Source organism: Lygodium microphyllum, chromosome 9 (genome assembly GCF_053477565.2).
Source record: "Lygodium microphyllum isolate KBCC chromosome 9, Lygodium_microphyllum_v1.1.10, whole genome shotgun sequence".
NCBI classification, from domain to species: domain Eukaryota; kingdom Viridiplantae; phylum Streptophyta; class Polypodiopsida; order Schizaeales; family Lygodiaceae; genus Lygodium; species Lygodium microphyllum.
This window is the reverse complement of record NC_141143.1, coordinates 73,222,163-73,231,785: the sequence shown is the minus strand read 5'-3', so window position 1 is coordinate 73,231,785 and position 9,623 is coordinate 73,222,163. Positions and strand designations below refer to the sequence as shown.

The following is a 9,623-nucleotide window of genomic DNA, read 5'->3' as shown; positions in this document are numbered from 1 at the left end:
ATCTACACACGATCTGTGGTCCAAATGCTATGATTAGACATAAGAGCAAACCCTAAAATTTAGGGTTTTCAAGGTGAAAGAGGCAAATACAGGTGTGTTGATACCTCTAAAAGGTTTAGAAGTCTTCTAAGCCTAGATTTTATTAAAAGGAATATCCTGATCCCTATGGCCTTGAGGCTTGTGGATTTTAGTTTGAACGTGAGTGTTGCATGGGGTTGACACGTGGCAGGCTCTAAGGCGGTTCCTAAATTTAGATAGAAGTGTAACGAAAAGGCCGAGCCTCGGTTTGAGCTGCTGGAATCCGTCCTTTCGTGTTCTTCTTCGACCAGTGCTTCTCTCTTCCACGGCTCTCTGCGCGCAGAGGGGTTTAACTCAGCCTAGGTTTCCAGTCTGCGAGTCGATTTTCTGCAGGTATGGAGGTGTTCGTTTCTTTGCTTTCTATCAAAATCAGGCATCTCGTTGTCAGAATTCCGGTTCACGTTATCGAAATCGTGTGCCTCGTTTATGCATCCTCTGTGAAAATTGATTTCACCTGGTATCTCTGATAGTACGAGTATTGAAAAAAGTAGGTATCTTGCCATTAGAACTATGTTTCGTGTTAGGGGAATTGCGCCCCTGAAGTATGCATCTTCTCCAAACGATAGATTTCACCTGATATCTATGGTGTTACAGGAGTGTTAGATGATTTTCTGGTATGAGGGTTTTATTTGGAAGTCATGTATTAGCAGTGACCGTAACCTTAATTTCAATACCTAGAAGAGCTTACATCAGCTAGTTGTTGCAATCACAGTCATCATTTCGCCATGAGACAGCCTGCTGATCCAAGCAGTTATATATCTAATTATTATTAAGCCTAGTTTCGCCTGATATTTTTGATTGCATGTTGAATTGTCTGGTGCTATGCGGAGTTCACTCACCTGATTTCTCTGATTGCATGTTATATGGGGAGTTCGCATAATTTCTTGTGGTTAAGTTCAGTTCACCTGCTATCTGTGATGATTCATGCAGTCTGCTGGTATTTGTCTTGTTATGAAATTAGTGTAACCTAATATTGATGATAGATAGGATTTGGATTGGCTGCTGGAATGAATAGTTAGATATTGCATTGATATCAGGCATGCTTCCTGATGATACGTAAGATTTGGATTGGCTGTTGGAATGAAGAGCTAGATATTGCGTTGACATGATGCATGCTGGTCTTTTAGCCATGTTTTTTTTTTCAAATCTTACAGATTTAATCTGAGAAGGATTCAGTACAGAACTGGTATATTTGCGGGCAGTGGTGGGTGGTGGGTAGTGACCAGATGGCAGCAGGAAGTGCAAGTAGTGGTAAGGCGGCCAGTGGAGGAGGTGCCAGTGGAGGCACTGCTGGCGCAGGTGGAAGAGGAAAGCGAAAAGATACTGTGGCAGTTTCTCGCTCAAGCAAAGCTGGCCTCCAGTTCCCTGTAGGCAGGATCGCACGATTCCTGAAGAGGGGGAAATATGCAGAGCGTCTTGGGGCTGGAGCTCCTGTATACATGGCTGCTGTGTTGGAATATCTGGCAGCAGAGGTAAGTATCATGGCTCTGTAGATTTATTTATTTGTTATGAGTTGCTTGGACTCTGTTTTGACTGGTTAAACACCACACAATTTAATTCATTCATCCCTTCAGTTTGCTGGAGGGACTGGTAAAAGTCTTTAAGGGATAACACTGATATTAACAAATTATAGTGGGTAAGTGCCTGGTATTTATCAGGAAGCACCTATTAAGAAAAAATGTGAGCAAGCTCTGTAGCACATAACCAAACCTGTCAGGTATAAATTGTGTATTGTGTAATAAGAGGGAACCAATAGGTGTGATAATTTTGATGGGATTCTTGAGAGCTTGATTACCTATCATTCTGATGAGATTCTGGAGAACCCGATTGGATACTTCCTGAAGAATGTGATTAGATTGAGTAATCATTAACAGAGATGCCTACACTGATGGAATTCTTGGGAGTTTGATTACCTGCCATTTTGATGTGATTCTTGAGAGCTTGATTAGATGCTATATGAAGAATGTGATTGGATTCAGCATTTGTTTATAGATTGAGTCATTATTAGCTTGATTGAGTGTAGATGTAGATGTTGCATCTGCTTTCATTTTTGTGACTTGCAATATGGTAGCATTTTCTAACTGAACTTGTCTGCAGATTCTGGAACTTGCTGGGAATGCTGCACGGGACAACAAGAAGACACGAATTATTCCTCGTTACATCCAGCTCGCAGTGAGGAATGATGAAGAGCTCAGCAAGCTTCTTGGCAATGTGGTCATTGCAAGTGGGGGGGTGTTGCCGAACATCCACTCAACCCTCTTGCCAAAGAAGTCTGGGAAAACAAAAGGAGAAGCTGGTACTGCCTCCCAGGAGTTCTGAGCTCCGCCACTTTGAGGTAGCACTGGCCATACATGCTGGCCCTGCTGGCCAGGGAAAAAACCCATGTTTCTCTTTCTTTTTAGCCAGAGGTTGAATGGGGACTTTTGATATTTTAGCATTCAAAAGTCGCCAATACATGTACATAGTTATTTGTTTCTGAGTTCAAATGCTGAGGTTAGTTCTGATGGTTTTCAAGGTATGCCATTGATGATTACTGGTGGTTAAGCATGTGCTTTCATATGGGATCGGGTAATAGGTAGGGTACATGTTTCTTAATTTCATGGGTAAGGCTTCACGTGTGATATTGAAAACAAATGAAATTAGTCTTTACAGTTATCATCACAAGTCTCTTTTAATTACCATGTTTATCTTTCACTGCTGTTCAATGTTTTTCTGTGCTATCATTCAATCGGTGCTAGATGGTTTTTCAAGTCTTTATGATTATAAATGTGCGATGCACAGGTGTGAATGATGTCCAAGCTTGGGCTTTTTGGCATAAGAGTTGGGTCCCTGTAAGGGCTTGTGCGAGTCGCACCATGAGGGTTCGGGGGAGTGGGATTACCTTAGCTCGTTGCTCCCCCTACTGTATCTTTCAAAAAACATTGTTCTAAGGGTTAATGGGGCTAATCCATTTGTTTGGCAGGGGTGAAACTGTGGCTCGTGAGATGCTAATCACTTCCATTTTCTGTTCATAATTAATAAGCGCAGCATGAGATTTAACCGTCGTCTTAGTGTTGAAGTAACCTTGCTTTACTCTCCCCTTTTGTGGCACGATTGCATGGTTAGCCTTGGTGTTTGAGATTTGACATAAAACCCTACAAAACTGGTGCAGTGTTGACTAGCGACCAAGGCATACATTTAAACATGGCAATTCCATGTATTCAACATGTACGTGGAAAGGAACCGCACCCACCCACTCCACCCACCCACCCACCCACTCACACACCCCCCCCCCCAAAAAAAACAACAATTTTTGTGAAAGCAAGCATGTGAAGCCAAAATATGTTTTGGCCATTTTCTTTCAGAGAGATTTGTAAAGGTTTGATTACATGATCAAAATATGTTCCAACCTCTCTTTAAAAGAGGATAATCCTTGTATATGTTGGTTTTCTTCAATGCTTTGTCAATCCAAAATATGCTTGAGTTTTTCTAAAAAAGTGTGTGTAAATAGGTGCCTGGTCTCAGTTCTCACTGAATGAAGCGAGGGGCCTGCTTCTAGATGCGTACAAATGGAATGGAATGAGTTAGCTATATCTTTTAACATTTTCCACATGCAAGGCCGCTTGGAAAAATGACATTTGCTATCATTATATTTGATTTTGATATTGGTCTTTGTTTTGTGTATTGTTTCATTTACTTCATAATGTCCAGCAATATACTAACACGTGAAACCTTGCTATTTTTGGCCAACAATGCTAGTGCTTTTGGTTTTTGGTTTTTGGTTTTTGGTTGTCCTCTCCTTTTGTTTTAATGTTAATTATTGATTGCATGGTTGTGAATAACATTGCCTAATTTCTTCCTTCAATTGTAATGTGTTTCACTTGTTTTAACTTGTTATGAGCATAAAAGCATGTTAGCTAGTTGCAACATTGAGGATGACGTATGTTATCAACCCAGTTGAGCTGCTCTTTTGCACGGCCTTTGGTTTGACCATCAAGTTTTACGGATTCTACCTTGGACTAACCCAGTTGAGCTGCTCTTTTGCACAGCCTTTGGTTTGACCATCAAGTTTTATGGATTCTACCTTGGGCTAGCCCTTCATATATTATTTGATTGTTCCAAACATTAAGAAAAAATGGTTAATTATCACACTAATCATGATAATGATATCGCCCAACGCCAAACATGTTTAAAGGAATTGGGGAGATTGCAAATCATTTTCAAATGTCTTATTCAATATTTCTATTAAATGATAATATGTTTAACATGGATATGATAGTATGTTAGTTTGAACCTTTTTGACCTTGCTTTATGCTGCGAGGGGGAGGCAATCAAAAAGTTAAAATGTACATTTTATGTACTTGAATCACTCTACAATGGCTTAAAGAGGGTACCAATATTTTCTGCAAGTAGTTTATACTTATTTTGATGAAATTATCACAAGATTAAAGTTTACATTATCACATGAATTTAAGGTATAAAGGAATAACCTGAACTATAATGATTCTAGAGTGAACTAAATTAATTTAGGTTGCATGCAAGAAGCTACTAAACTAATTCATGTTAAGTAGCTTGCTATTTTTGGCCTTGCTATTTTTGACCTTGCTATTTTTGGCCAACAATGCTAGTGCTTTTGGTTTTTGGTTGTCCTCTCCTTTTGTTTTAATGTTAATTATTGATTGCATGGTTGTGAATAACATTGCCTAGTTTCTTCCTTCAGTTGTAATGTGTTTGTCACTTGTTTTAACCTGTTATGAGCATAAAAGCATGTTGAGCTAGTTGCAACATCGAGGATGACGTATGTTATGAACACAGTTGAGCTGCTCTTTTGCACAGCCTTTGGTTTGACCATCAAGTTTTACGGATTCTACCTTGGACTAGCCCAGTTGAGCTGCTCTTTTGCACAGCCTTTGGTTTGACCATCAAGTTTTATGGATTCTACCTTGCGCTAACCCTTCATATATTACTTGATTGTTCCAAAAATTGAGAAAAAATGGTTAATTATCACACTAATCATGATAATGATATTGCCCAACGCCAAACATGTTTAAAGGAATTGGGGAGGTTGCAAATCATTTTCAAATGTCTTATTCAATATTTCTATTAAATGATAATATGTTTAACATGGATATGATAGTATGTTAGTTTGAACCTTTTTGACCTTGCTTTATGCTCCGAGGGGGAGGTAATCAAAAAGTTAAAATGTACATTTTATGTACTTGAATCACTCTACAATGGCTTAAAGAGGGTGCCAATATTTTCTACAAGTAGTTTATACTTATTTTGATGAAATTATCACGAGATTAAAGTTTACATTATCACATGAATTTAAGGTATAAAGGAATAACCTGAACTATAATGATTCTAGAGTGAACTAAATTAATTTAGGTTGCATGCAAGAAGCTACTAAACTAATTCATGTTAAGTAGCTTGCTATTTCTGGCCTTGCTATTTTTGACCTTGCTATTTTTGGCCAACAATGCTAGTGCTTTTGGTTTTTGGTTGTCCTCTCCTTTTGTTTTAATGTTAATTATTGATTGCATGGTTGTGAATAACATTGCCTAATTTCTTCCTTCAGTTGTAATGTGTTTCACTTGTTTTAACTTGTTATGAGCATAAAAGCATGTTGAGCTAGTTGCAACATTGAGGATGACGTATGTTATGAACAGAGTTGAGCTGCTCTTTTGCACGGCCTTTGGTTTGACCATCAAGTTTTACGGATTCTACCTTGGACTAACCCAGTTGAGCTGCTCTTTTGCACAGCCTTTGGTTTGACCATCAAGTTTTATGGATTCTACCTTGGGCTAGCCCTTCATATATTATTTGATTGTTCCAAACATTAAGAAAAAATGGTTAATTATCACACTAATCATGATAATGATATCGCCCAACGCCAAACATGTTTAAAGGAATTGGGGAGATTGCAAATCATTTTCAAATGTCTTATTCAATATTTCTATTAAATGATAATATGTTTAACATGGATATGATAGTATGTTAGTTTGAACCTTTTTGACCTTGCTTTATGCTCCGAGGGGGAGGTAATCAAAAAGTTAAAATGTACATTTTATGTACTTGAATCACTCTACAATGGCTTAAAGAGGGTGCCAATATTTTCTACAAGTAGTTTATACTTATTTTGATGAAATTATCACGAGATTAAAGTTTACATTATCACATGAATTTAAGGTATAAAGGAATAACCTGAACTATAATGATTCTAGAGTGAACTAAATTAATTTAGGTTGCATGCAAGAAGCTACTAAACTAATTCATGTTAAGTAGCTTGCTATTTCTGGCCTTGCTATTTTTGACCTTGCTATTTTTGGCCAACAATGCTAGTGCTTTTGGTTTTTGGTTGTCCTCTCCTTTTGTTTTAATGTTAATTATTGATTGCATGGTTGTGAATAACATTGCCTAGTTTGTTCCTTCAGTTGTAATGTATTTGTCACTTGTTTTAACTTGTTATGAGCATAAAAGCATGTTGAGCTAGTTGCAACATTGAGGATGACGTATGTTATGAACACAGTTGAGCTGCTCTTTTGCACAGCCTTTGGTTTGACCATCAAGTTTTACGGATTCTACCTTGGACTAACCCAGTTGAGCTGCTCTTTTGCACAGCCTTTGGTTTGACCATCAAGTTTTATGGATTCTACCTTGGGCTAACCCTTCATATATTATTTGATTGTTCCAAAAATTGAGAAAAAATGGTTAATTATCACACTAATCATGATAATGATATTGCCCAACGCCAAACATGTTTAAAGGAATTGGGGAGGTTGCAAATCATTTTCAAATGTCTTATTCAATATTTCTTTTAAATGATAATATGTTTAACATGGATATGATAGTATGTTTGTTTGAACCTTTTTGACCTTGCTTTATGCTCCGAGGGGGAGGTAATCAAAAAGTTAAAATGTACATTTTATGTACTTGAATCACTCTACAATGGCTTAAAGAGGGTGCCAATATTTTCTACAAGAAGTTTATACTTATTTTGATGAAATTATCACGAGATTAAAGTTTACATTATCACATGAATTTAAGGTATAAAGGAATAACCTGAACTATAATGATTCTAGAGTGAAGTAAATTAATTTAGGTTGCATGCAAGAAGGTACTAAACTAATTAATGTTGGTGCATGGAATGAGTTGCTTGACTCCCTATTCCTCCCTATAGTGATGACTAAATTAATTTAGGTTGCATGCAAGAAGCTACTAAACTAATTTCATTGGTGCATGCAATGAGTTACTTAACTACCCTATTCCCTAGGGTACATGTTGGAGAATGTATGTATCCATGCATGATGTTCATATGATCATTGCATATTGCTTCTAAGGTACTATGTGTATTATAACATTTTTGTTACTCTCGTAAGTCTCATTTTAATGATTTTTAAAGTTATTTAGATACATTTGTACACGATCCTCTAAATTCTACAAGTGAAATGTGTGCATTGGTGTTGAGTCGTCTCTAGTAGGAAACGTGTCTACACAATGTAATGCTTGGTTCCTTTTTGTTAGGAAAGTTCTTGAGACTTGCTGATAGCGAATGTGTGCACATTGCTAAGGAATCATGTGCATTCTTAGCACTTGGATCTTGCTAGTAGATACACTTAATAGCTAGCATGTGCCTACTTACCTTTAGGATGCTAGGTTTGAAACGGGTTGGTTGTGTGTAACTTGTGAGAAGTGTAACGGTGGTTATTCATGTGCGCATTTATGGAAGCTCTCTCTCTCTCTCTCTCTCTCTCATGGATCTTTTTTCCTTGCTATTTTCTTTATGGATTGTGATTTCATGGTTGTGTGCATTCATGCCATGAGCATTTAGTGATCTTGCTTGTGTTGTTGCACAGACATGGTGGATTGAGGTCAATTAATGAAGAATTGGTGAGCCAAAGACTGAAGTTCTTTATGCAACAATTTGAGTAATGGTTGTGGTGGTGTTTCTAGCATTCAAGTATTTTGATAGTTTTTAACAATGGATTCTAGTGATCAAAGTTTAAGAATATCCATAGACATGAAATCAAAGTTTTCAATTGTTGGAACATTGTAGGTGAATTCTCAAGATAGCAAGATAGTTCTTAAAAGTGAAGCCCAAGAATTTGGATGTAGGTGATGAATGTGTCCTTGTTCTTCTTGAAATCAAGAGTTCATTGCATTTTTAAAATCAAGGTGTAACGTATCTACCTAAAAGCGTATGTCGATAACACACATTTTAAGTAACTAATCAAGACTTGAGCATATCTAGTAGGGGAAGCTCCGGATAGCAAGATAGTTCTTAAAAGTGAAGCCCAAGAATTTGGATGTAGGTGATGAATGTGTCCTTGTTCTTCTTGAAATCAAGAGTTCATTGCATTTTTAAAATCAAGGTGTAACGTATCGACCTAAAAGCGTATGTCGATAGCACACATTTTAAGTAACTAATCAAGAAGTAATCAAGACTTGAGTAGATCTCGTAGGGGAAGCTCTGGCTCAGCCTAATTTTAAATGCTAAAAGTCTCATATTAGCCATCTAGCATTGGCTCTGAGGTGACAACATTGCTATTATTCCTGAGACTGATGCGAACCATTGTTGTACTTGGCTCAAAGAGTGAAAAATGAGGGGGGAAGTGATGTGCATCAACCCCTCTACTCGTAGGGTAAAGTCTTAGCTTTGGCCCCTAAAATGGCATTGGTTCGATTCTATTGACAACACACTAGGATAGTCAACGTTCGGTTTTTCCTAGATTGACAAAACTCACACTTAAAATTGTGACGGAAGCCTCTTAGCGGACCGAGACCACCCTGCCTTTGGCAAGACATGCTGGGGATCTAGCCACTCGCTTCTCTCTAGGGTTTTCTTTAGTTTGCTAATTATTCCTAGTACAATTTAGTTTGACACACAGCAATTGGCTTTCTTAAATAGCTTCTTAAGACTGTTTCTTTGCGTAAATTAAGCACGGAAAAGAAAATATATTTCTTCAATTTTTATTTCAATAATTGTTCTAGCTAAAGGCCAAAATAGAACTACCAAGTTCGTCCACAGCTAGTATTGGGCCTTCTCGGAGATTCACCCGGTCTTGAAGGGGCTAGGTTAGTCATAGAATGCCAAAGGAATTATGGCCATAGCCCCTTGCCTCCTTGGCATCTCCTAGCCTACGATGGCCCCTACAAAGAGACATCTTGCATCCAATGCAGGTCCTAGCAATCTAGAGCAAAAAATCCATCTCCCTTGGTCCAGAGTCTCCGCAATTATCCTTAGGGGAGGTGTAGTGCGCCAATAACAGGTTTAACCTATATTTAAATGTTCCTCTTTTTAGAAAAAATAAAAAATATTTGTTCAAATAGTCTTTTAATACAACAAGAAAATGCTTTTGTGCAATGCTTTTGTGCATAAATGTCTGCATAGATCCAAAGATTACAAATATAGATTCCAAAGTCATGGATCTTTAAAAAAATAAATTGAGTTAGCCCCATCTAGGCAATAGTGATGCCTTGTTTTGGGCATCAGGGTCTATTTTTAAAGAATTAATCCCTAGGCCTTTGGCCTTAACAAGAGGCTAGTAACATTGAATTAAATATTA

The 9,623-nt window shown here is 37.6% G+C and overlaps 1 protein-coding gene across 2 annotated transcripts; it reads left to right on the top strand.

Moving 5' to 3' along the window:
- Window positions 1-255: 255 nt before the first annotated feature.
- Window positions 256-2,673, top strand: LOC148031173 (histone H2AX-like). Of its 2 annotated transcripts, none has more exons than XM_087684709.1 (3): window positions 256-411; window positions 1,233-1,550; window positions 2,176-2,673. In XM_087684709.1, exons 2-3 carry the CDS (start codon window positions 1,305-1,307, stop codon window positions 2,395-2,397), a joined length of 468 nt encoding a protein of 155 aa, XP_087540835.1. In that variant the 5' UTR covers window positions 256-411; window positions 1,233-1,304; the 3' UTR covers window positions 2,398-2,673. The 2 variants fall into 2 exon arrangements, with proteins under 2 accessions (XP_087540835.1, XP_087540836.1); XM_087684710.1 differs by having other exon boundaries at window positions 287-411; window positions 1,281-1,550.
- Window positions 2,674-9,623: the final 6,950 nt, after the last annotated feature.

Coding starts and splice junctions, on each gene's coding strand:
- LOC148031173 (XM_087684709.1), top strand. CDS start 1,305: ATGGCAGCAGGAAGTGCAAGTAGTGGTAAGGCGGCCAGTGGAGGAGGT. Junction 1,551..2,175: donor TGGAATATCTGGCAGCAGAG/GTAAGTATCATG, acceptor ACTTGTCTGCAG/ATTCTGGAACTTGCTGGGAA.